Source organism: Alexandromys fortis, unplaced genomic scaffold, assembly GCF_014885135.2.
Source record: "Alexandromys fortis isolate MF-2015 unplaced genomic scaffold, M_Fortis_MF-2015_v1.1 scaffold_1, whole genome shotgun sequence".
Taxonomy (NCBI): Eukaryota; Metazoa; Chordata; class Mammalia; order Rodentia; family Cricetidae; genus Alexandromys; species Alexandromys fortis.
Window position 1 is genome coordinate 40,892,704 of NW_026067927.1, and position 27,747 is coordinate 40,920,450.

At 38.7% G+C, this 27,747-nt stretch overlaps 1 protein-coding gene across 6 annotated transcripts in view; it reads left to right on the forward strand.

Annotated features, from left to right (window-relative positions):
* Ercc6l2 (ERCC excision repair 6 like 2) overlaps positions 1-27,747 on the forward strand; it is a 75,206-nt gene that overhangs the window by 22,460 nt on the left and 24,999 nt on the right. For 4 of the 6 annotated variants that reach the window (XM_050143888.1, XM_050143887.1, XM_050143886.1 and 1 more), the window contains exons 9-16: positions 751-870; positions 4,246-4,317; positions 4,879-5,024; positions 7,400-7,495; positions 13,692-13,791; positions 17,026-17,178; positions 18,515-18,595; positions 20,459-21,566. In XM_050143888.1, coding sequence (XP_049999845.1) covers positions 751-870; positions 4,246-4,317; positions 4,879-5,024; positions 7,400-7,495; positions 13,692-13,791; positions 17,026-17,178; positions 18,515-18,595; positions 20,459-21,566 — 1,876 coding nt within the window. Of the gene's footprint in view, positions 1-750; positions 871-4,245; positions 4,318-4,878; positions 5,025-7,399; positions 7,496-13,691; positions 13,792-17,025; positions 17,179-18,514; positions 18,596-20,151; positions 20,426-20,458; positions 21,567-27,747 lie in introns of those variants that run through there. The other 2 variants (XM_050143891.1, XM_050143890.1) reach the window with 2 other exon arrangements.

The window sequence follows — 27,747 nt, forward strand, 5'->3', positions numbered from 1 at the left end:
GTGTTGTTAACACACACACACACACACATACACACACACACACACACAAACATAGCTCTCATCTTAAAGGAAGTAAAGGATACTTTATTCTGGAGCTATTTCAGTGACCAGAGCCTAGAAAGAAGGATTTAGATTATCCCAAATTCCATATTTTAACATGGAAGTGGTTTTATGGGGTTTTATAGTTTACTGAAGAAGGAAAGTCACAAATTGAGGCAAGTTTTATACTAGTGGGTACATCAGAGAGATGGGTACAAGATGGCAAAACTATTTTTATAGGCTCAGTATGCTATTCTGCTAACATTCTTAGCTTCTGGGTTGTTGGAAACTAAGATCCCCAATTCTTTATCTGTTAGCCACAAAACGTTAGTTCTGACATAGAGGTAGGCAAGGTGTGGCTCTCAGAGAGTGGGACTAAAGCTCCACCCGTTAGCTTCTGAAGCTGCAACATTTCCATATGTCCACAGTATTGCAGCGCTGATCAGTTGATTAGTCTCTGCAGACACAGCTTCTTTCCGGAATTCTCCTTCACATTATCTTAGCTAAATACTCTTTCTTGGCTTTGTTTGGTTTGGTTTGGTTCTGGTTTTTCGAGACAGGGTTTCGCTGTAGCTTTGGAGCCTGTCCTGGAACTAGCTCTGTAAACCAGGCTGGCCTCGAATTCAGAAGGCAGATTACATTTGTCTTTTTACAAAGTTTTATTTTTTGCAGGTTTAAATATGTATTGAAATTTCTTCTTCCTTCTCTCAGGAAACACTTATCAAGAGGATATGTGATCAGGTATTTTCCAGATTCCCAGATTTTGTGCAGAAAAGCAAAGATGCAGCCTTTGAAACACTTTCTGACCCTAAGTATAGTGGGAAAATGAAGGTACGTGCACTTCCTTCAGTTTGCATTCAACCAGGAATGCTGCACAGAAAAGTTTGATATGCAGTGGTACAGCAAGGACACCAGCGAGTCAGGACAGATCCCAAACCCTGAGAAGTGATGGAGATTGTAAGCTGTGCACACAATGGGTTCTCGGTGGCAGTTGATCAGATTACTTCAGACTTTTCCTTACTAATCTATTGGGCTTAAGAGCACTTAAAATAGATGCACATATAACACATATGTGCAGATACAAGGCCTCTATATCTAGACTAGATTTTCTGCCTCCAATTTTTGTTTGCTGACCTGGATAGTAAAATTGCAAGGGAGCATTTTGTTCTGCTCAGGGAAACTGACTTCTGGCCGTGTTGTTCTTGGTACTGCACTACTAAAGGGGTATGGGAAGGAAGCCTTAGGAAGACCTACGGAAGCTTGGGTTTCTGGACATTACCTGTCATCGTAGTGTGACTGCCTTCTGCAAGAAGCCAAGTTTGCTTGACCCCTCAATAACTATCAAGAATCCCTCATTTATGGGCTCACAGATTTTTATAGAACAGTTCCCAGCCTTATACTACAATTAATAAGATGGTAAGTTATTTATTTCTTTTGGCAAAGGGAATAAAAAGGAAGTAATTCAGATTAGTCAATTAGTGTCTTATCTAGAAGTGCTTTTAGCTGTTATTCTAGATAAGCTCAATGTGATTTAGTTGCCTAGAACCTAGAATTTTAGTGAAACAAAATAGGTGAAATAGGATTACATTAAAAATTTATTTTAAAAATTAAATTAATTTGTATTCATGAGAATATTATGATTTATTCAAAAAATAATTAAATTATAACAATCTCTTTTTAGCCATTTTATTTATTTATTTTAAAATTTCAAAATATAAGAGCCAGATTCATTTAGAGTTTTATTTTTAGAAATTATAGTGTGTAGTTAAGATAATGATTAGATTTCATTTTTATTTTTATTTTGGTTATTGAAAACTGGATAGGCATCTTGGTTTCTATGGAGAACAGTTGATTTGCAACTTCTGACTGATTGCTAGTCACACGGATCTTGACAGTAATAAGCTGGAGATGTATACCACAGGGCTGTTTGTTTCTTATCATGTAAGGTAATTAGCAGCATTACCTTTGACATACTGTTTGGTAATTTATAGCCTATAGGCTTATCATAGAATTATTGCTGTGAGGTTAAAAACTTCAATTGTGAATTCAGACATGTTGAATTCTCTGTCTATCCCTTGGAGAAATATCACAGACCCACTTACTAAGAGAGCTACAAAGTCTAGGGAGCCCAGATCAGTGTTCTGTGACTGAAAGACACCTCGTTCATCCTTCTAGGCCAGTCTGAATAATTCAAGAAACTTATATCTAAAAATGTATTTACTTTGAATACTCTCAAATTCATAGGTAGATTGTTTTATGGAAGCTAAGTAAAGATCTGTATTATTAAAGTGTCAACATATATTCGTGGTACTGCCATTTTTGAATTTTTGGTAAAAACCCTTAATTTATGATTATTCATTTAGTGAGTTGTTTTTCTTTAAATTAGCCTAATGTTAAGACCTGCAGTCAGGAGAAGAAAAATTCTCTTCTCATTACTTATTTCTGCTTTTACTTTTAAATACCTCAAATGACAACAGATCAGAAGCCATCCATGTCCAGTGACATGAATAGATTTCTGTTTAGAATATTTCTGGTTGAATACATTAGCATCTTCCAAGGGAATAAAAGGACAAGCTGCAGACCAGAATGTCTTTACAAGATGATGAAGGATTGGTATCCAAAATACACAGAGAATCTTAAAACTCAGTAGTAGAAAATAGGTAATCTAGCTTAAAAGTGGGCGAAAGATCTGAACAGATAATTTAGTACAAAAAGAAGGTCAGATGGCGAGCAAGCTCAATGGAAGATGCTGCCCACGGCTATATAACTGCAAAAATAAAAGGGAACCGGTGCATGCCTGTTACGGCAGCAAGTCCAGACCGCTGGAGCACCAGGTGCTTCTCCTCTTCCATCACAGGTGAAGCTACAGAGTGAGTTGGTCTCTCTGGAAAATAGTCTGGTGACTTTTGGCAAAGCTTTTACTTTTGGTAATGGTAAATGCATAGCATTTAAAATGTGTTTGAGATTTAAAATATGAGAATGAAACAGTCATACCTTATTACCCATTAGTCACGTTTCTTGTTATTTATCTAAGAGTTAGATGTAGTGAATTTTACTAAATTTAAACTTATGCCTGCACAAGAACCCCACCTAAATTTATTCATAATTTCCAAAGCTTGGAAACAATCAAGATGTCCTTCAAAAGGCAAATGGATAAATTGTGGTGTAGCCATAAAATGGCATAGTTTTTAACAATAAAAATTAAGTGAGACATGGAGGTGCTTGCTTTTAATCCCTTCACTCTGGCTGCAGAGGCAGAGGCAGAGGCAGGTGGATCTTGTTAAGTTCAAGGACAGCATGGTCAGTTCCAGGCCAGGCAGGGCTACACAGTGAAACCTTGGAGAACTCTTAAATGTACATTGTTAATTGAAGAACCCAGTCTGGAAAAGACTAAATGCTGTGTGATTCCATCTGTATGACCTTCTGGAAATGGAAGCACTCCAGAGATAGCAAAAAGATCAGGGGGAAGAAAGGTATGTAGGTAAAACACCAGGGACTTTTAAACAGTAACACTGTTTTATATGATGTTGTCACGATATACTCATCAGAATTCAAAACTGGAAACAAGGTGAGTGAACACTAATGCAGGCTGGACTTCTGTTAACAGTATGAGTCAGTATTCTTAGTTGTATTCTGTGTATCTTTGGGCTTTTGCTTCCCCTCCAAAGACCTGAGTATGAGGGCAGGTTATTAGCACTGTGAGGTCAAATCCAACCTGGAAGTCAGGTTTTACTGTATATAAACAAATGGGAGAAAGTAAGGTGCAGGTGCGTATCTAAGAATAAACATCAGGTCTTTCAGAACCTACCTAGATGGCAACTGAGAACATTGTGTTTTGTCTATCTAGAAAGCCATTTATTTGCTAAAAGGTATGATTTGCTAATTCAGTTTCTTAACATAGTGTAGATATAAAATTGTATTCTAGAAATTAAATTAAATCCCTCATCTAAAATGCTTCTTTGTATTAAAACCAGATGAGATGAAATGGGCTTTGGGAACTTTACCTTCTTTCTGACAGCAGGATGAGGAAAAGCATTTGATGTGATAAAGCTACATTTGTTAACTTGGAATAGATAAAGAAGTTAGCAGAGATGACTGAGGTTAGTGTTGTGTAAAGCACTTTCAGGAACTCTTCGGTGCTGTCTGGATGTGAAAAGTGTGGTTGTGATTGGTGCTGGTCCACTGATGCCCTGTGTTCCTTCCCAGGTTCTCCAGCAGCTTTTGAACCACTTTAGGAAACGCAGAGACAAGGTTCTTCTCTTCTCCTTTTCCACCAAGGTGAGTCCGTCCAGACTGGACCTGGGGTAGCAGATTACTGTTACGTCCTCTTCATCCCCACAGCAAATTGTGGTGAGGGAAGCAACTCAGACCTTCCCAGCACACTCAGTTATGTGTGGAAATTAGATAGGGATGCCCCCATCCTGTCACACTCAAAGTAAAGTCTATTTTCTGTTGGTGTTTTTTTTTTTTAAATATTTAGGATATTTTAAAGTTTACAAAATGACATAAATAAATGTTTACATTATTTGACTGATGATTTTTAAGAAAGACTTATTAAAAAGAAAAGATAGCCTGTTTCAGAATAATAGAAAGAAATACATGGGTTAAAAGTGAGAAAGTATTTATTTTTTTGGTGCTGGAAATAGAGCCTGGGCCTAGCATAGGAAATCACTCTCGCACAGAGTTACACCCAGGACCCCTTTATCTATTGCTCATTAGTTAGAAGAAGGAATGGTGAGCCTAATGGTCAGTGCTCACCAGATGCAGCCTCAGTGGCTGGACAAAGCGACAAAGCCTGTGACTGAAGGAAAACTTGATGCCTCCCCTGCTCCCCTCCAGCTGCTGGACGTGCTGCAGCAGTACTGTATGGCTTCTGGCCTTGACTACCGGAGACTTGATGGAAGCACAAAATCAGAGGAAAGACTCAAGATTGTGAAAGAGTTCAACAGTACACAAGACGTGAACATTTGTCTTGTCTCCACGATGTAAGAAAACAAAACTGTATAGATTGATTTCTATATGGTTGGGTTTTTTTTTAACTGTTTTGGGATTAATTTTCACCAAATAGGTGTATTATGTTACTCTATTTTATTTGACTTTAAGAAGCAGTAAAAACTCTATCATTTGTAACTGGAATAGCAGTATCTTGAGTTTTACCTAATCTTTTATTTACTTTTCATTCTGGAACTCCCCGAGTAAAGACAGGCCTATAAGATGAGAATGAATACACCAACGTTGATTCCCAGGAATTCCTGGACAGTGTTGGTGCCCTAGGGTCAGTACCATTGGACTCTTTGCTCAGAACTGGGCACTGCGTCCTTCTCTGCCTTGTCCCAGCTGGAGCTGCTCCTGAGATTTTATAAGGAATAGATTTGTTCTTGCACCTACTTAGTGAATCTCTAAATAGAACCTTGTAAGGAAAATGTGTTCTTCTGAGAAAGATTTCAACCAGTAGAAACACCTAAGGAAGGTATTTGAGGGCATAATAAATACTTTGGCATTCTGTGTGAGACTTTTTAGGCTTTTCTCACTGTTTTTGAAAATAGAGAACTGTAGGGGGAGACCGCTTGGTTTGTTCCCAGCTGCCCAGGACCAAAATAATCTCAGAAATCTGTATTAATTGCAATACCGTTTGGCCAATAGGTTGAGTGTATTTCTGGCCAGCTCTTACATCTTAAATAAACCCATTCTACTTATTTGTGTATTGCCATGTCACTGTGGCTTACCAGCAAGGGTGTGGTGCATCTGTCTCCTGCAGGCTTCTCACCGACTCTGCCTCCTTCCTCTCTACATCTCTGCTTGTCTTTCCCGCCTGGCTTTACTGTGTTAAACCACTGGTCTAAAGCAGCAATGGTATTCACAGCATGCAGAGGGGAACCCATATCAGAGAACCTTTAGAAATCAAATGTGAGCCACACATGTGGAACTCAGGCTGAGTACTGAGGTGCAGAGTCAAGCTGCTGTGGTGTGACTGGATTCTTGCAGCTGAGAATAGCGGAGAAGCTTTGAACTCATTTGCTGTGGATGATATCGAACATCCCTCACCTAAGTCCTTACATTGAAAGCAGTACTTAGTGATGTAAATCCTGCCTTCCTTTCTTAAGTTCTGTGACACTGAACAGAGGTTGTTTTCTGAGAACAGCTGACGGCTCTGGTCTCACTGTAACTGAACAATCCCTACGTACCCAATGCACTGCATTCCTAATGTCTAAAGGAAAATGTTTATTTTTAGGAATCCTATTAGAGCTTTACAAACCCATCTTATCATTTTATTTGCATTTTGTTCCCTGTGTTTTTTAGTGTTTTAATTCTTCATCACATTATTAAAATTTTTGAAATTATTTTTAAAATTTATTTATTGTGGTTAGGCAAGGCTTATGATCTATCTTGCTGATCCTAATTTTTTTTTTTTAAGACTGGGGTCTCATTCTGTAGCCCCGTCTGGCCTGATGTGAACCAGGTTGATCTTGAACCTGCTTCTGCCTCCCACATACTGAGGTTAAAAGCATGCACCAGTACATCCAGTCCCTAAAATCTTTTTTTTTTTTTTTTTTTAACCGTATTCAGTTTTGTACTTGGGGTTGCTAATCATCAGGCTGTTTCCTCAGGCTCTTGCTTCTGGTACATGATTTCTTCACATATTTTATAGTTTTTTATTTTGATTTCCTGGTGGAACTTCTTTGGAGAACAGATGTCCTCCACTTGTGTGGTTTCCCTGTGTCTTTTATTACTGTCCTGACCAAGGCAGAAGTTCTGTGTGACCGAGTTCAAAAATAATTCTCTGCATAAGCCACTCCTTCTTTGACCTTTGCCCCCATCTGTATCTGTTAACTCCTGTCTTTTACTTTGTTGGGGCTATCACTGTTTAACTCCTAAAACACTAACTAGCTTTTAGAGCAGTTATTAGACATGCAGTATGCTCAGATGCACATATTAGACATGTAGCGTGCGCAAACGCACATGTGACCTCTCCTTGCTGTGCATTTGAGTCTCTCCACGTTTACCCCAGCTTCTCCATGCTGGGATTGTATTGTTGTCCTACCTTTGTCCCCAGGTTCAAGTCTCTCTGGAATCTCAGGAGCAGCTCCAGCTGGGATAAGGCAGAGAAGGACGCAGTGCCCAGTTCTGAGCAAAGAGTCCGATGGTACTGACCCTAGGGCACCAACACTGTCCAGGAATTCCTGGGAATCAACGTTGGTGTATTCATTCTCATCTGATAGGCCTGTCCTTATGTTAGAGCTAAACTGACCTGAAACTTTTGATTCCTGCTTCTGCCTCCGGAGTGCCGAGATCACAGTGTGCGCTGCCATCCCTCTCAGGGGTTTATGCTTTTTAATGTGTTGTTTCATTTTCTTTGCAGGGCTGGTGGACTAGGTCTCAATTTTGTTGGTGCCAATGTTGTTATATTATTTGATCCAACTTGGAATCCAGCCAATGATCTTCAAGCCATTGACAGGTATTATACTGACAAAATGTAAATGACCTGTGAGTGCTTGTCATTTAAATCACTCCGGGACTTTAGAGATTGCTTACAGTTAGAAAAGGTAGGTACCTTGTAAAAATTTGTATTAAAACATGACCCCAAACCTCTAAATTCAGATGGCAGGCTGCTCGTAGCCATTTGTTTTCCACCTCCAAATCCTGCTCATGTGAATAAGACCATAATACCAGCAGGAACTAGGACAGTTCATTGCTGGTCCAGAACTTCTGCGGAAACTCCAGAGAGAGACTTAGAGAGAACACTGCCAGCCTGAGTGACAGACACCTCGTAGGGGGTGGAAGCAGACGAGGGTGTTGCTCTTGCGACCTCATAGAGCAACATGAGACTGAGGCAGCTTCCTCTGTGAACTTCATACACAGGCGTGGTCTACGGTGAGTTCCTTAAAGGACGGTTTCACAGGTAGAAAACTGAGATTTAGGTCACTAAGTGGAGCCAGACAAGAATCCCAGGTCTTCATACTACACAATACAAGAAGTAATTGAATAAACCTATTGCCTACACAGGGAACTAGACCATCTTTCCACTTTAATTCACGTGCCTTTTTATTTTAATTACAAAAGAGAAATTAAGAATTATGAGACATTTCCATAAAAGTAGCAGCGTGAGAGAAAAGAGCCACAGGGAAAAACAGGCATTGAAGGAACTAAAATAAGGGTGAGACAAACATAATACAGCTCAGTAAGAAGAATACGTATGTAGTGAGCAAGAAATGTTATTAGAAATTACAGCTTTTGCTGAGATCAAACTCATCAGCAGATCTGAATAATAAAGTAGAGAGAGCGATGTGGTCTAAAGGATGTGCATTTTAAATCAAAGTGCAGTCAAATAGATGTAGAATATGAGTACAGAGAGAGGAAAGCATCCCCCCCACCAGAAAAAATCATCTGTTTGTTCCAGAAATAAAAATAGAAGACTGAAGGATGGGAGGGAATTAACAATATATCTGAAGAACATTGTTAATTTTGAAGGGCTGCCAAGCACTTAGTGCAAATAATGGCCAAGAGGGAGATGAAATCTATATCTTTGTTATATTTCTAATTCTGAAGATAAAGAGGACTAAAATACCCCAGAGTAAGAAATAAGAGGATTTATAAAAACAAAACCCAAAAGAAAAATCAAGTTAACCATAAATGGGAATCAGCTTCATCTCTGCAGGTCAGACTTTTTGTCTGTGACTATAGCTATGACCTTATGAGAAAGAAAACTACTTTGACTTGTGGTTGTGATCAGTGACTGACTCATTAATGTGTAAGACAAGATTAAAAGCAGCCTGACACCCGAGAGCTCAGGAATGAACTGCTGTAGGCCAAGAGCAGTGCTCAGACCGACTGACAGGACAGTGATGGCCGAAGAAGGTCCTATGTAATTGTTGGTGCTAAAACTTACTGACAGTGTGGCCAAGAGGCTTCATACAATTATAAAGGAAAAATTCTCCTAAATACTAAAGGATGATATAAAAATATCAGTAGGTAAGAATTGAAACTCCATGTAATTTTAGAGAAGTGTCAGGATTATTCAAGAAGAAGGAACTCTTAGAATTTTTCTTTGCTTTCAGGAAACAATATCCTGATCAGTTCTCAAAAATTTTAACAATGATATTTTTAAATACTAGAAAAAATTAAGGGCAACAATTATAAGAACGAGTCATGGGTGATCCCTCACTACTGTTTGAAAGCACAGGTGACTAGCCCTCATCCTCCACACATTCTGCTTCTGAAGTTATATACAGGAACATACGATCTATTCAAAGTAATAGCAAAACCAGTCTCCAGACACTTTCCTTAAAGATAGACAGTGAACATATAAGACAGACTTTAAAGTAACCATCTTAAATTCTCTAAAAACTGAAAAAATACACAGAATCCTAGAAAATACTGGTGGGCAAAATGAGAAAGAATATCAGCAGAAATAAACATTATGAGAACAAAAGTACAAATACTCTGAACCTGCCATCCAGTTCTAGAATTAAAAGCTTCACTAGACTCAACCCTGACTTAAACAGGATGAAGTAAAAGAACCTGTGAGCATGGAGCCATGGTACTTTAAGATACTAAGCCTGAGAAAGAATCTTTTAAAAAGAAGGAAAAATAAATCTCACCAAAGAGACATATTTTCCTTTACTTTTCTTCTCTTTTCTCCTTCCTCCTCATCTAATAGACCTCTTTGCACATTATGGAATTCTCAGCAGAGGAAAAAAAAAAGAAATAATAATTGAAAAGCTTCCTGAGTTTGAAGGAAAATACAGGAAAGAAAAAATTCCATGTTGAGATGATCCCAAAGAGACTTGCACCAAGACTTTTTCAGGCTGTCAGTAGATAAAAACAAAGCCAAAGTCCTAAAAGTGGCAGGATAAAACTGTAGGATATGTGGAACTGATCTCCACAGGCTCATCAGTGATTGTCTCAGCACAGACCTGGCAGCCAGAAAGCAGTGTGCTAGCGTGTTTAAAGTAGTAAATATGTATAAAGTAAAAATGGAAAGACAGCAGACAGTAACTGGAAGCTTTATGAAAGTCCATCAGTCTAAGTAAATCCATGGACAAATACAAATATCAATAGAATTTAAATGTTTGTTTCCAATAGGATTCAAAAGGAAAATGCATATGAATCCATCTGTGCATTTGTAATATATGTTTTTATATATTTTTTATTTATGTATATGCATTTATGTATATGTGTCATATATATAGAAACAACAGAGAGAAAAGGAATCAGTGTATCACTAAAAAGAGAGAGAGAGAGAGAGAGAGAGAGAGAGAGAGAGAGAGAGAGAGAGAGATCAGTTAAAAATACAAAGGAATACAAGAGTTAGTTCCAGGACATGCTCCAAAGCTACAAAGAAACCCTGTCTCAAAACAAAACAAAAAAACCCACAAAGGAAAATCAGTAGTGGAGGAAATCTGACAAAACAGTTAAACACAGCACAGGCAGCTGAGCGTAGTGGTACAAGTCTTTAATCCAAGTACTCTGGAGGCTGAGGCAGACAGATTTCTGTGAGTTTGAGGCCAGCCTGGTCTACGTAGTGAGTTGAGAACAGCTAGGGAAAGGCCCTATCTCAACAAACTAGCAAAAGCAAGACCTCCTTTGTTTTTTTTATTTGACCATAGGCAGATTCAGCTCCCAGATCAAAAGACATAGATCTCAGAACAGATTAGAAAGGAATATGGGGGAGGATGGGAGTATCTGACTACATGGTTTCTATAAGCCTCGGTGTGCATTCGAGGATATGTGTAAGCTGGAAATCAAAGGCTGCAAAAAGATATTTCATGAAAATATTAACCAAAAAAGAGCAGAGGTATTGTGTTAATAGAATAAAAAATAGACTTTTAAGTAAAACCTGTTATAAGAATAAAAGAGGGACATTGTGCAATGATTTTTAAAAGTCAGTATGCCAACAAGTTATAACAGTTACAAACAAACATCGAGCTCCAACCCCTCCAGCTCCAGATAGAGAACTTCACAGCAGACGTAAAGAGAACACTTGAACAACATTGGAGACAAATCAGACGTGACAGATGCTTCTTCCAACAAAGCATCAACAAAGTGTGTTTCTCTCAAATAAACATACAACATTCTCTAGAATAGCCCATATTCTAACCTGTAAAAAAGCCTTAACATGTTTAAAAATACTTAAATTGTTTAGTATTTTATTTTTCATTTGCAGTAGAAGGAAAAACTCAAATATTCACAATTATCTGGAAATAAAACAACCTGCCCAAAACCCCTAACTGGTCAAAGAAGTGGCAGAAGAAATTTAACATGTCTTTGAAGTGAATGAAAACATCATTCCACACCTTATTGGATACAGTGAATAAGAGAGAAATTTATAGCTATATATCCTGACTGAGAAAATTGGGTACCGAGGGTGGGGGGCAGAGACTAAGGAATTGCTGTTTGGTGGATAAGAAATTTCAGTTTGAAATGAGGAAGGTTTGCATAGTATACATGATATTGGTCCCAAAGCACTGGATCTCTTTTTTATATTTCAGCTGTATGCTCAAATGATTAAGTTTATGTAGCATGTATTTTATCATGAAAGAAAAATCAAAAGAGCAGATGTGGTTTGTTCGTTTGTTTTTTAGAAATAAGTACTAGTGAAACCACTGTAGATCACTAAGTTCTCATTAGTTTATAATTTTAATTTCTTCTTTAAAGTTTTATTTTATGTGTATTGTTTGCCTGTATGTGCACTCTGTGCAGGTAGTATCCACTGAGGCTAGAAGGGGACTTTGGGTCCCCTAGAATTGGGAGTTACAGGTGATTGTATTCCAGTTCAGTGGCTACCAGGAGTCAATCACTGAGTCATCTCTCCAACCCCGAATTTTAAATTAATTCCTTAGAAAAGACTGAAAGTGAATGAAAAACACAGTATAACTTAGAAAACAAGCAAGCAAACAAAAGAGCAATAAGAGAAAGTTATAGAAAATTATCATTATTAGCATGATATAATTTAAGTTATTAATTAAAAGAATGGTGGGAGAGGACAAGGCAGAAGAGTTTAAGAGGCGGAAAGGTGCCTGGTATGGTAGCACACACTTGTAGTCCCAGCACTGTGGAGGTGAAGGCTAGCCTGGTCTCTATAGCAAGATCCAGGCCAGCCAGAGCTACGTAGGAGAGCTTGTCTAACAACAACAACAATAATAATAATAATAATAATAATAATAAATAAAAATCAGAAAGGCTTACTAGCAACTAATGGCAAGTACTTTACTGAGTTACCACCCTAGGTCCTAATTTTGTACTTTTTCATCTATATCCTATGACTTAACTGTTCCACCTCCCTCATAACACAGTGCATTTCTCTCCCCAACCATCTCCTTCCACTGAGTCTCTAGAACAAAGAGAAATCAAGACATTGACCTGTGTGTTGTAAAGTAGTTCCTTTATATTTGTCTCTATATAGTAGAAGACTCATCATTTGTAAGACCCTGTTTGATGGACCAAGAACTTGATGAAGCATAAGTACATGTATTCAAGTTTTACCCGTGGAGATTAAAAGACAAGCATTCTAACACAGAACACAAAACAGTGGGCTACACACACACACACACACACACACACACGAGGAAGGGAGAGATTTGATATTTTCTTGGATCCTTTTCTGTTTGTTTTTTTTTTTTTACAGCCCCTTTATTCCCTTCTGCAGAAACAAGGTTTGCAGTACCCAAAAGTCTTTATGAGAGAATACCAAATATTAATAGTATTGACAGTGATCTCTCAAGTTCAAAATAAATTTTCCCCAAGTTATAACATTTTTCAAGTATTATAAATAGTTAATAATTAATAGTTAATAATGTAAATAGTTAAGTCTTGTCCATTTGCATCAGGAACTCCACAAGTGTTGAGGAATATGACTGTTCAGAGCGTCAATAGAGCCTGTTTGAGAACCAGAGGGAGCAGACTGGTAACCACTGTGGCGAATCAGTATGAAGTGTGGTTGGTATCAGGGTCTGTATCACAACCTGACAACCTGGGGGTTTAGGTAACCGAGTGATTGACTCAGACCCAGAAGATATATGTCAGTTCTTAAACCTGCATCCGAGAATTTTCAACTATTTTTAACAAAATTTATTTTTATTTTCGTTTTTATTCTTTGGGGGAGGGGTACTTTTTATTGTTTTTATTTTAGATCATTTTATTAAAGTGTAATTGCCATATTTGCATATAGTAAACTTGACGAACTTAATGTATACAGGTGGTGAGTGGTGATGATTGCGTACACCATCACCATAATCAAGATAATGAATGTATCCCTTCCCCCACAGGTTTCTTTGTACCTTTTGTAGTTTGTCCTTCCTGCCCCTTACAGCCCTTTGTTCCCAGGCAGACATTAATCTTGCTTTTGCCACTATGGATCAGTCTGCATTTGGAGGAATCCATAAGGAGGTCCCCTAAAAGAAAAAAGTAAATTTAGAAAAGAAGTTTGGGGCAATGGACGATGATATTTGTAACAGAACATTTTATATACCTTTTCTAAAGTATTCTCAGCAACTGATCTTTTATATGACTAGATATATTTGGTTTATTACTAAATAACACCACATAACCTAAGCACAAGGTATTAAAAATGTTGTGATCGTCCACGACTACGCATAGAAGCTGCTTCTTAAACTTCGGGTTGTTTCAGCTGACATCCTGGTTTTAATTTCCAGAGCATACAGGATCGGGCAGTGTAGAGATGTCAAAGTGCTCAGGCTGATATCCTTGGGGACTGTGGAGGAGATCATGTACTTACGGCAGGTTTACAAACAGGTGAGAATATACCTCATTCTAAGTTAGAAGTCAACATGGGTCTATTTTCAGAAATTAGGAACAAATTTGTATAAAGAACTTTTGAATTTTTTACTCTAGTGTGTAATTTACTAAGATTATAAAATATACTCTTCCCATACACGTGCACAAAATAGAGTAATTGTTAAGTTCATTGGATTTTACTCCTGAAAGCTTCTTAAAGCAATATCTCTTAAACCGTAATGTGCACTTTAATCACCTAGGGATTTGTTGACATTCAGGTTCTGATTAAGTAGGTCTGAGGTACAGCCCAGAGACTCTGCATTTTGTTTGCTTCCTCCTGAGTGCTAGGATTTAAGGCATGCACCACTACTGCCCAGGTGACTCTGCATTTTTAACTTGCTCCCCGGAATGCCAGGACTCAGCGAGTACACTGACCACGATTTAAGTTATACAGTGAGCCAGGGTGTGATATGTGTACTATAGGTGAGTTTCCGGTGCACAACTCACAGCAGGAATTCCTGAGCCACCTTCAAGCCTTAAGGGACCTCCTCTTTTTACTGTAGGTTGATATTCATGGGTTCTTCTGTATGTGCTGAGACATGAAAAAGATGGAGATACAGAGACACCATAGGAAACTGGCTGCAGAGATGCCCAGGAGATGAGATTGTGTAGCTAGAGCTTCCGCTGCTACTGCTTGGTGCTCGAGTGTTCGTCTGAAATCTCATTGGCTCTTTAATATGTGTAGGATATTAATTTCTGTTCTCTTCATACGTATAAATAAACATTTCTTCATTTAGGATTGCTCATTTGAGAAGCTCTGAACTGAGGCTCAAGTTTAATTACAAGTATTAAATTTGAATTGCTCCCTGTATATTTGACTGGCATCTATTTAAGAACAAACATCTTTCACATGTGGTGGTAGTTAACCTAAAAATGATTCAGTCTTAAAACTCATGCTAACTTCTTCATTCTAAAAATAGGACCATGCGCAGCAGTTTGTGTATTTTCTTAAATCATTTAGCTCTAAAGGAAATAGTTTGGAACTACTTGAGAGAAGTTTTTTCTAATTGAACCACTTTTGAAAAAAATAGGCTATTTCTTAGGACCTGTAGTTTTGAGTTCTATCTTAAACTGGTCATCAGTAATGTTTTCTTAACCATGTAAGTGGTTTTCAACCTATTATTATATGCACTTTTAGTTTTATCTAAAACGGCATATTATATACTGTAAAATAATATATAATAGAAAAATTTCAGGAAACTGTAATTTAAGTGTTTAGAACTTTGTATGATACATACAAAGATAAGGTAGCGATCATATAAGGAAAAGGTAGAACACATGGTTTAAAGATAGTTTGGAATTTGAAACAAGGATGCATATCAGGCATACATACATTGAGCCTCACATTCTTTGAGAAAAGAATAAAAAAAAAACTAAGAACAAAAAAAGCTGTAAATATGTTGAAACACAGAAGGTTACTCAGGGCCCAGAAATTGTTTAAGGATCCTTAAAGACAGAAAAGAAAAACTCAGTGAAACTCAGCCAGAAGAAGAACACCAGAAAAGTTAGACAGTCACTACCCCAAAAAAGAATTCCTGGAAACTCTCTGGAGCATCATGTGTAATAAGGTGGCTTAATGTGTATTTTCATCTGTGCACTGTGTAGCCAAGAGTTGTCTGTTCCCAAGTGAGAACAACAGGTAGTGATCCTGGAAACAAACAAGTAAGACAACGCAAACATTTTGCTGATTACACAAAAAAGTCACTCTCATCACCCAAGCTAAAAACTTAGACAATCTCTGCTCTACTTCGAACAGCAATGGAGTAGGCCGAAGTGAGTGTGGATTGAAACGCAGAGTGACCAGGTGAAGAAAAAAAATGAAGAGCACAACAGAGCTGGATTGTGGTTAGCAAATCTTAGTACCTGGAACCATATTATTTCATATCAAAAGCTATGTTTATACACGAAACTCTTTCTCTGTAGCTGCACTGCACTGCAGGGACATCCAGAAAGATCTAAGGGAGAGCTCTTGTTTAAGGAGGACTGGGATGGGATTTGCTGTGCGTCCATGCAGGGATCAGATAGTCTGTGGTTTAAAATAATATTTACACAGCACCTGTGTTCTTTCAAATTTGGAGCATCATATACAATCAAGTTCGGCATTTTGTGATTTGTCTTATTTGTATGTTGTACATAGGTATACCTATATATACGATTTATTTAGAAAAACTTACAGAAGAATTGAATTGACTGAGCAGCTCAAAAAACTCCGAACTTGCCCCAGTTCCCGTTTGATAACATTTTCCATGTTTGCCTTCTCCTTGTTGGAGCTATTACCTTTCTTCTTTCTCTGGGCCATTTGAAACTCACAGACTTATCATCTATGTGTATTTCCTCAAAGGTCATGTTTAGATTTTACACACATTACATTACATTATGAAATAGTTAGCAAATAGAGAGTATCCATATGGTGATGCTAAAATAATATATATCCACATATATCCTAAATTACTCCATTGTTGGGGTTCTCAAAACTCTTGACGGTGGTGTTTCTAGGATTTTCATGGTTGTTGTCAATGAAATATTGTGGTTGGTAAATCTGCAGTTAGCTTGGCATCAGCATGTTTATTGTATAGTTACTTTAGATTGTAACATAAGTGATATAACAATTCTGCTAATAATTAGTTTTTTATATTATAAGAAATATTTGACATGAAAGTATCAAAAATTATAAGAATTTTAAAAAATCTTCATAGAAATAGGTTCTTCTGGAGGATAAGGCATTAACTATATATTTGACTAATAGCAATGTTAAAATCTTCATTCTATTTTGCTGTTTTAGTTTGCTTTGTGTTACTATAATAAACATCAGAGCAAAAGCCACTTATGGTAGGCAAAGGCTTACTTGACTTAAATATACTTTTTAATGTAGTAATTTTAAAAAAGAAAAATGTATTCAGATGTCAGATTTCATTATTAAACATTTATAATAAAACATTTATAATAATATAATCTTGACTCAGTATTTAAAAAACAGATAAAATAGGAAATATAAAATGCCTGCTTCAGCAAGGTGGCCAGATTATTATTTCACCATAATGGCAACATCTGCAGGGAAATTGAAACAAAATCTCCTCCTTACTGCAATTCAGCCAACCAAACTAAAACTGTGTGTATGCAGGGAGTGCCAGGAAACTCTGACATACTGCTGGAGCAAACATTTCCGAAATATCTTTTATTTTTCTGTTCTAGCAACTTCACTGTGTGGTGGTTGGAAGTGAAAATGCCAAGCGATACTTTGAAGCAGTACAGGGGTCAAAAGAACATCGAGGAGAGCTCTTTGGTGTCCACAACCTCTTCAAACTAAGGTCCCAAGGGTCATGTCTTACGAGAGACATCCTGGAGGTATGGAGCTGTTCTGTGACCTCTTCAGTGATGATTTCAGTACAGTTTTATCATTTGGGAATTTTCAAAATACAATTGGTGTCTCCTTGTCAGAGAAATTTTTTGTTTTCCTTAGCATAAATGCCTGTTTAGTATGTTTACTTTTAAAGAAACGGGAACTGAATTGTACCTCAAAGCCAAGGCTTTCTCGTGGATGCTGATAGATAATACACATCCATGTGTTCCATCCACGCGTGAGATAGTGCGGCCTCCACGGCCATTTCAGACAGACAAATTTATAGATAATACACATCCATGTATTCCATCCACGCGTGAGATAGTACGGCCTCCACGGCCATTTCAGACAGACAAATTTAAGAGTTTATTATTCTGAAAATGGTTGTTGAAATTGAGAGCTAAAAAATTAAGATTTTCCTAAATAAACAAAACTGTAAAACATGTTTTGATTAGAAGTTACAAAATACTCCCTGAGATGTACTCTCTTGTCTCTTAGAGATTTTTGTTTTCTGTTCCCAATAAAAATTCCACACCAATATTTCAGACTCTTAGCTATGTTCCTGCTCAGCATACAGATGTTTCTTATTCTTCAAATGAGACACTTACATGGCTTTAAAAATTCCTTAAGTTCGTTAATTTACCAGAACACTGAGAATATTGTCCTTTTTCTCAACTGATATTAGTGTAGATATGATAAAGCCCTGGAATATCATCCTTTTCCATCTCCTTCTTACATAGATGAGGAAACAGCCAACAAGAACTCCAGGCTGCTGGGACTTTGTAGTAAAATTCTTAACTGTATTTCATTTAGTAAGCATCATAAATAAAGTTCAAGAAAAATTAATCCCTGTCTTTGAGCAATTTCTGTCCTGATGGAGATGAGATGGAGGGCATTTACACAGGTGGACATATGTACTGTGGGTGTTAAGTGTAACACTTGAGTAGTGGTTCAGGGTGAGCACTGGGAAAGCTAGAAGACCTGTGGACTGACTCCGAGGAGCTGAGCAGCCCAGTGACGTTCTGTAGTAGATATGCTAGGGAATGCACTGCTGATACGACTAGAGCTTGGTGATGCTTGGATGGCGGTGCCCTGTGCTCCGCCTTCACACATGAAAGAGCAGCTGTGATGGGCGGAGTCCTGGGCAGATGGGACACTTGTGCTTCCCAGCAGTGCTTGCAGTGGAGCTGGACACAGCCACTAGTGGTCTATTTGTGAAACTGTATGAGTTTCTTCTTAGGATGCAAAGCCTCTTAGACTTAGCCTGCCTTTGCTGTTACCTTTCTGGTTGTTTCACTCTGTATTTATAGCTGTTTATATTCTCCCTTGTGGACATTATAGAGAGAAGGCCAAGTGGAAGCTGGCATCATGACAGCCACGACGTGGTTGAAAGGGGGACTTTCAGCACAGGAACTAGAAACAGTGAGTAACCAGAAGACATGGCCTGTGACAGTCTTTTCTTCTACTTCTTCCTTCATTTCTCAGTACACAAAAAATAGAAAGTTTTCTAAAATCTCAGGCATAAAGTCATAGGATGATGAATGAAATTAATTATTTAAGGTGCTCAATATTCATATAAACAAGTCCAGGAGCAGTCCCAAATTAAACACCTTCTGTAAGTGACCACACCAGACTATATTATATTGTTTGTTTGTTTTGTTTTTTCGAGTTTTTTTTTTTTTTTTTTTTTTCGAGACAGGGTTTCTCTGTTTTGCTTTGGATCCTGTCCTGGAACTAGTTCTTGTGGCCTTGAACTCACAAAGATCCACCTGCCTCTGCCTGCTGTGTGCTGGGATTAAAGGCCTGCGCTACCACTGCCTGGCCAGACTTTTTTTTTTTTTAAACTGAAGAACAAGTTAAATAGAGAAATGACCATCAATGTGCATCTAAGATTAAACCCAAGTATCAAAATCATTCAGTAAATCAAAGCAAGTATTGTGTTGGTTTGAGTCTGTGATCTTAAGATCTCATCATATAGCCATGAAACCTATCTTGTTACCAGAGGCCGTGTTAGGTGTAAGATAAAAGAAATATACGGAAGATTTTTATTCTGTGGGATAATGCTCTTGTGTACACTGTAAAGATTGGTCACTCGTATTGGTTTAATAAAATGCTGATTGACCAGTAGCTGGGCAGGAAATATAGGTATGGCAACCAGACTAGGAGAGTTCTGGGAAGAGAAAAGGCACAGACACAGTCACCAGCCAGATATAGAGGAAGCAAGATGAAAATGCCTTACTGAGTAAGAAACCAAGCCACATGGCTAAACATAGATAAGAATTATGGGTTAATTTAAGTTGTATGGGCTAGTTAGTAATAAGCCTGAGCAATAGGCGAAACAGTTTATAATTAATAGACGTCTCTGTGTGTTTATTTGGTACTGAACAGCTGCAGGACCAGGTAGGACAGAAACTTCTGTCTACATTTTTATGTTGCTATTTTTGTTTTTGTTTGTTTTGTTTGCTTTTGAGATTTAAGTTTATGTGAACTGAGTGACCTTGAACTCAGGGGACTTGTTTTTCTTTACAAATTTTGTATTCTACCAAGTTGGATCAGGCTCGGGTTGTTAAGCTAGGTCACGGGTGCCTCTCCCTCTGAGCCATCTTGCTGGCCCAGGCTGACAATTTTTTTTTTTTAATGTAGATAAACACAAATATAAAATATTGGCAGAAGTATCAAATTACTTTCTGAAAATATTAACAAATTAAGCCTTAATTTTAGGGAACTGAAGGTTATCCTTAACTTGGGTTATCATGGAAAGGGAACTGAATTTAAATTTGTAGCAAATTTTGTTCTTGAGACAGGGTTTCATATAGTCAAGACTGGCCTTGAATTCCTGGTGAAGTGGAGGATCGTTATAAGAAGCTGCAAGAGTATATTAAGGGTTCTCAAGAATTTATTTAGGTATAAAATAGGGGTAAACGCTCACTGATACTGAGGGATGTAGATGCCACCACTGATCAGCTGTCTTCATCCAGTCTGTTCAGGGATGAAGAGCAAGCTGCCTACTCCGCTCTGGCCACCCAGGAGAGCATGAGAGCAAGAGAAAGCGAGATCCTCTCCCTAAGCTTATAAATTGTCACATCTGCAGACAAGTCTCGCCCTAGGACTCAGAATCCCCAAAAGCCATTGGCTAAAGGGATCAGAATCCCACAACAGAGGATGGTCTTGAACCCCTGATCCTCCTATTTCCCAAGTCCTTTGCTTTTCTAGCTGTAGACATGCACCATTGCACACCACCCTTCCCTCATGTTTTCTGATGTTTCTGACTGCTTTTTTATGTAGCCTAGAGACCCTGACTGTCAAGAATCCACAGAGGTTTGTGAGCTCTACAATGACTTCAGTGATGATGAGACAGTGGGCCGCTCCCTTGGAAAGACGGCTGAACACAGAGTCTCTGGCCCCAGTAGAGCTGCAGGCTCCTCAGCGCAGCTCACTTTGCTGCAGTGTGGATTCTCTAAATTGTTTGAGGCCAACTGTAAGTCGGTCCAGGATGGCGATGGAAATGCTGCCTCCAGTGATGAAAGTTCTGATGAGCAGCCCACATGCCTGTCAGCAGAAGCCAAACAGGCTGCTTGTCAGAAAACTCGAGACTCTGTTTGTACTTCAGAACATCAGAAATCAGAGAACATCCAAAATCCTAATGAAAAATGTGGTTTTGATAAAAGTAAGAAGACTTTAGAACAGAACGTTTCTTCTCAATCTGATGATGAGAGACAGTATCACAATACAGATGGACATCATGTCAGGGGACAAAATGACACAGAGTCAGAAGACAGTGATGTCATCTATCCCACACAGTATCCAGCTCAGAAAGCCCCTAATAACCGTATACGCTTTAAGCTGCTGTTTGGTGAATCTGAAGATTCTGAAGCAGAAAACCCTGTGAAAAGACATTGTGTTGCTGGTAGACAGAACAGTGGCAAAGGAAATGGACCCGTTTCAAAACCCTTGAGTACTGAGAACATGACCTTGAAACTTGTTAGGAAAAGAAAAGATACAGATGATATTAGCGATGAATCTGATGACATTGACATGTTCCCCAAGGCAAGAATAAGAAAGCAGAGAGCTACTACTTCCCTGAAGTTTAAGAGAAAAAAGGAAAACAAAAGGGAGCCTTATCAGTCTCCCGGAAGAGCAAAGGAGGCAGAACAAGTGCACGCAGATGGGGACTGTAGCTCCCAGGTCATTGACGACTTCTCGTCCTCTGATGACAATGTATCTGTCAGGCGTCGGAGTTCCTCTGAACTAAAAGATAAAATCAGTTTGTTCTCCAAGCTACCTGGCCCGGCTAAGAAAAACAACACTTTTATATCAAGGAAGCCAGCAAGCTTTTTAAATGAAAGAGTAGTCAGTCAAGAGCAAATGTGTGACTCAATGGATAAAATATTAGGTAAACATTTCTCTAAATAACTTTTTCAGTCATATTCTAAGAGAGATTATTCAGCCAGCTGTAAAATAATTCTAAAGTCAGGATGCTGCATTGAGGCAATAATTCAGGATAATGAAGAAATAATGAAGGAGGTAAAGGAAAGGCCGCCTACAGGAGGGTGGAGAGTTTGCTCTCTCCCTGTGAAGCCCCTCCGTGTGGCCCACCCTCAGCACAGCTTCTCTGTGCCATAGAACCAGTTACTTTGACTCGTAAATTCCTTAGTATATTGTTAAGTTTTCTCTGATAGCGTGTTCAACTTCATCTTATGTAGTCTGTGTAATCTGCAGGAATCTTCCTCCATCCTTTCATTACCATGTAATTTACTTACAGAGTTTCCGTCAGTCTGCATTTACTCAGTTTTCTCAGCAGTCAGACATGTTCGCCGACCTCTGTATTACCTGTGATTTACCTGTGTAGTAGTTCAGTGGTCATATTATTTGTACGTTTGCATCTATAGTTTATGTACTGTATTTGTAATTATATATCTTAATATGTATATTATACATATACTCATTTGTGTATGAATGTACACACACATATTTTATGTAGTTGTATGTGATGGTGAATATACCTCATGAACTATATTTATACTTCCATATTAATAGTGGTACTTAATTAGAAAGTTATCTCTCATCTCCATTATATTTGAATATTATTTCTTTCATCTTGATCATTCTGGTCACATACAAAGACTGATTTAGTTATAATGTCCCATAATTGCTTATTTGTCTCCTACTACATAATAGTGAAGGAATGCGTTGGCATGGTACCACAGTGAAGGTTGGAGGTGTATCCCAGAAGCAGAGCATCACAAAAACAAAACATTTTTAATTTTTTAAGTTTTTTGTTTGTTTGTTTTTGATAAACTGTTCCATTTCTTTACACTTTTACAGTGGATACACTGTGTCTAAACTGCCAGAGACTTTGGCTATATTCTTCCCCTTTGGTTTCACTCCCTCGTGGTGTACAGGTAACTAGAAATTTCATGGTCCCTTTCAGTCCTCCAAGAGTCAGTGTCTCTAAATCATATGCATCATCTGGACCTTCTTTTCTAGTAAATCTTTTAAGACATGTTGCAGAGGGACTTTTTTTTTCTGCTGAAGTTCATGTGATAATGGTTTGTGCCCTGAAAGCTAGTTTTGCTGGATATAAAGTCCTTGGCTCACATTTTGCTGAGTATTTTCAATATTATTTTCTTTTCATTGCTGTCCAGTGGTTTCACCAGACTGTGTGTGGTGTTTATTCTGAGTCAGTATTCTCATGTGCAAATGTAGTTTCCACTCAGTCTTTCTTTAGGAACATCATGCTGCCATCAGTTACTTGTTCAGATGTTCCGTCTTTGTCACTGCTCTTGAGAATTGATTATCTCTTAAATCATTTTTATCTGTTCACTTGTTTGGGTTTTTTTTTTTTTTTTTTTTTTTTTTTNTTTGGAGCCTGTCCTGGAACTAGCTCTTGTAGACCAGGCTGGTCTCGAACTCACAGAGATCCGCCTGCCTCTGCCTCCTGAGTGCTGGGATTAAAGGCGTGCGCCACCACCGCCCTGCACTTGTTTGGGTTTTTGTCATTATCTATTTCCTCTTAATGTTTCTTTTAGATTAGTCTTCACTTACAAATGACATTTTCTTTTTGTTTTTATTTTTAATTATTTTTTTAATTTGTAATTTTTATTTATTTTATATACCAACCACAGTTCCCTCTGCTCCTCCTGCTCTTCTCTCCTTTCATCCTCACCTCCTGCTCCCCCCCCCCCTCCTTCCACTTTCCATCCCACCCATACATCTCCTCCTCAGAGAGGATAAGGCTTCGGTGTGTGGACGTACTATGCTCATGTATGTTTTTTTTCAATTTTTGTGCATTCTACACACCATCGAAAATTTCCCCACCCCCTGCTATTTGCAGCAACCCCCCCCCCCCCCCCCCCACCACCACCACCACCACCAAATCCAGTCCTCTGAAAGGGTAAGGCTTCCCCTGGGGAGTCAAAAAAGCCTGACACATTAAGTTGAGGCAGAGCCAAGCCCCTCCCCCCTTCATTAAGGCTGATCAAAGCATTCACCATAGGGAGTGAGCTCCAAAAAGCTCATACACTAGAGATAGATCCTAATCCAAGCCATACCACTGTCACCCACGTACAGAGAGCCTAATTTGGTTCCATGCAGGCTTCCCAGCTGTTGGTTTAAAGTTCATGAATTCCCACGAGCTTGGGTCAGCTATCTCTATTGCTATCTTGATCATGATCTTGACCTGCCTTGCTCATATAATCCCTCCTCCCTCTCTTCAACTGGACTCCAGAGTTTGGCCTGGTGCTTGGTTGTGGATCTCTGCATCTGCTTCCGTCTGTTAATGGATGAAGGCTCTAATATGACAGTTAAGGTATTCACCAATCTGATTACAGGGGAAGGCCAGTTCAGACACCTTTTCCACTATTGCTAGGAGTCTGAGCTGGGGTCATCCTTGTGGATTCCTGGGAATTTCCCTAGTACCAGGTATCTTTCTAACCCCATAATGGTTCCCGCTATCAAGATATTTCTTTCATTACTCTTCCCACTCTATCCCTCCCCCCAACTGGGCCATCCAGTTCCCTCATGTTCTCCCCCTTCCCCTTCCTTCTACCCACTCCACCACCACCCCCATTTACACAGGAGATCTCATCTATTTCCTTTTCCCAGGGCAATCCGTGCGTTCCCCTTAGGATCCTCCTTGTTACCTGTCTTCTCTGGAGTTGGGGATTCTGATTTAGTTATCCCTTGCTTTACATCTAGTATCCACTTATGAGTGAGTGCATACCATGTTTGTCTTTCTGGGTCTGGGTTACCTCACTCAGGATGATTTTTTTTCTAGTTCCATTTGCCTGCAAATTTCATGATATCCTTATTTTTTACCACTGAGTAAATAACCCATTATATAAATACACCACATTTTCCATATCTATTCTTTGGATTAGGGGCATCTAGATTGTTTCAAGGTTATGGCTATTATGAATAATGCTGCTATGAACATAGTTGAGAAAGTGTTCTTGTATGATTGAGCATCTTTTGGGTATATGCCCAAGAGTGGTGATGCTGGGTTTTGAGGTGGATTGATTCCCAATTTTTTGAGAAATTGCCATACTGATTTCCAAGGTGGCCATACAAGTTTGAACTCCCACCAGAAGTGGAGGAGTAGTCCCCTTACCCTACATCTTCTCTGACATAAGCTGCCATCAGTGTTTTTGATCTTGGCCATTCCAACAGGTATAAGATGGTATCGCAGAGTCATTTTGATTTGCATTTCCCCATGACTAAGAATGTTGAGCAATTCCTTAATTGTCATTCGGCCATTAAGATTCTTCTGTTGAGAATTCTCCATTTAGATCTGTATCCCATTTTTTAATTGGATTATTTGGTATTTTGATGTCTAGTTTCTTGAGTTCTTTATATATTTTGGAGATCAGCCATCTTTCAGATGTGGAGTTGGTGAAGATCTTTTCCCATTCTGTAGGCTGCCATTTTGTCTTACTGACTGTCCTTTGTCTTACAGAAGCTTTTCAGTTTCAGGAGGTCCTTTTTATTGATTGTTGCTCTCAGTGTCTGTGCTACTAGTGCTATATTTAGGAAGTGGTCTCCTGTGCCGATGTATTCAAGGCTATTCCCACTTTCTCTTCTATCAGGTTCATTGTAACGAGGTTTATGTCGAGGTCTTTGATCCACTTGTACTTGAGTTTTGAGCATGGCGATAGATACGGATCTATTTGCATTCTTCTACTTGCCAACATCCAGTTACGCCACCATTTGTTGAAGATGCTTTCTTTTTTCCATTGTACAGTTTTGGCTTCTTTGTCAAAAATCATGTGTTCATAGATCTGTGGATTAATGTCAGGGTCTTCAATTCGATTCCATTGATCCATATGTCTGTTTTTATGCTGCTACCAAGCTGTTTTTATTACTACAGCTCTATAGTAGAACATGAATGAAATCAGGAATACTGATGCCTCCAGAAGTTACAAAGGACATTTTCTTAATGTCTAAGTCTTTCTGAGACATTCCACCTCTCATTTCTAAATTATTGTAATTATGATTTATATTTTTGGGGTGGGGCAGGTGTTCAATAGAAGATTTCTCTCTGTAGCTCTGGCTGTCCTGGAACTCACTCTGGCTATAGAACAGAGATCCGCCTGCCTCTGCCTCCTGAATGCTGGGATTAAAGGTGTGCACCACCACCACCTGGGCTGATTTATATTGTTAATTTGTGACTTCTTTCATGGTCTTAAAGTGTTTTGACATCAGTCTTTTTTGTGAGTCTGTTATTTACCTGGTTTTGACATCTGTCTGTTTTGTGAGCCGGTCATTTCTGACAGGGATATTACTCTGCTGCTTGTTCTTTCTTTGCTTATAATTTTTGGGATTTGACCCAGATAATTCTTTCCATCTTTTTTTTAGGGGAAATTATTCCCCTGCTTAGTGCTGAATCCTGCTCTCTCCTACACACACTGATCACCTCCCCATGTTGCTTCTCTTTGCTGGGCCCTGGCTGGGCAGGAGCACCAGTAAGTGGGCCAGTCTGGGAATTTTTATTATATAGTTAGTTTGGTAATTCTCCTGAGGCCTTCTTACTGTAAGACTTCTGATCCCTTCAGTCCTAGTGAGCAGAACACCTTCCCTCTGGGTGACCCTTTGTGCCTCCCAACAAATGCCTGTTGGCTATCCTGGGATCACCTGTTCTTAGGTCTGTCACATGCCACACCTCCCTTCTTCCACAGTACAGATGTCAGCACTGTACAGCAGTGATTCTCAGCCTTCCTCACTAGTGCGGATGCTCGTTGTGACCTCCAACCACAGCATTGTTTTCATTGCTGTGTCATAACTAATTTTGTTACTGTTACGAATCATGATGTAAATACCTGTGTTTTCTGGTGGTCTTAGACGACCCCTGCGAAAGGGTCATTTGACAATCCCCCAAGAGGTTGTGACCCCATAGGTTGAGAACCATAGTTTTGCCATTGGCAGATTGCCTCTACTTGATTGTAATTTAGGGATCATGGAAGTGCCCTGCCATCTAATTTTGTTTTCATGTGGTCCATAGGTGTCTACTTTTGTTGTCTAGTTGCTTTTTGATTTCACCTGGGGATTCAGAGGGAATGAACAACCTTTGTTCAGAATCTACTTAGTGGTTATGAGTTAGCATTGCTTTATGAGTGTCTGTCTTATTCCCCATAAATCATGTGAAGAAAGATGAAATAAGGTGCTACATGCAGCTTGTTAACTTTTATTTACCTCTGGATTAGGCTTTCTCTTATGGATAAGACCCATTTAAAGTATCCCCATTATATCTGTGCATCCTGGTCCCATAATTAACTCAGCACAGGATTATTGGTTGGATTGTTTACTCCAGTGAAATTAGAGGGCTAAGGATTTGCTACAAACGCTTTTAAAAATGATCACGTGAGGTTTTTAACGGCAGGTGTCAGCAGTTGTAGTTAGTGGTATTTTGTGTCACCTAGAGATGTTTTCCTGGTAACTTTTAATTACATGATGTCGCAGTGTGTAGTGGTTTGTGCTTGGTGATTGCTGGAGAGATCAGGGCTAAACCAGCAGAGTGTTGAGGTCGCAGCTGAGGTTCATTGCCAGGGCTGTTTGAGAAAAATTTTACAGGCCTTACTTCCAGCCTCCTCTTTTATGGCTGTAATTTCAAAATAAATTATTAGAGCCTAGAAGCAAAGCAATAAAAAAAAATACAGCCACTTTTAAGACTTCTTTCAGATAAAAAGCTATGAGTTAAATTTTTTTTTTCATTTCCTAAAAAGCTCTCATCTTGACATTCTCTGGGCATGTGTACAAAAAAAGACAAAATACAAACAATAAAGCCGAGCACCACCAACCAAACACAACTTTCTGGTCATAAACCCCATGTTCTCGTCCATCACTGCCATCAGGGCTTTCTTAGATGAGCAGATAAGCCTAGAGCAGCTCCTTAAATGTGCAAGAACAGTTTGAAATTAGCAAGGAAGAAAAATCTATACAGGACCATTAACCATGATTCTCACAGACAAAAATCTCCATTTTAGATTTAAATTTAAAAATTCTTACTTAATTTCAGCAATTCTCATATTGATAACAGTAGAAAGTCATTCCAGGTTAACCTGAATCAACATATTCGAATT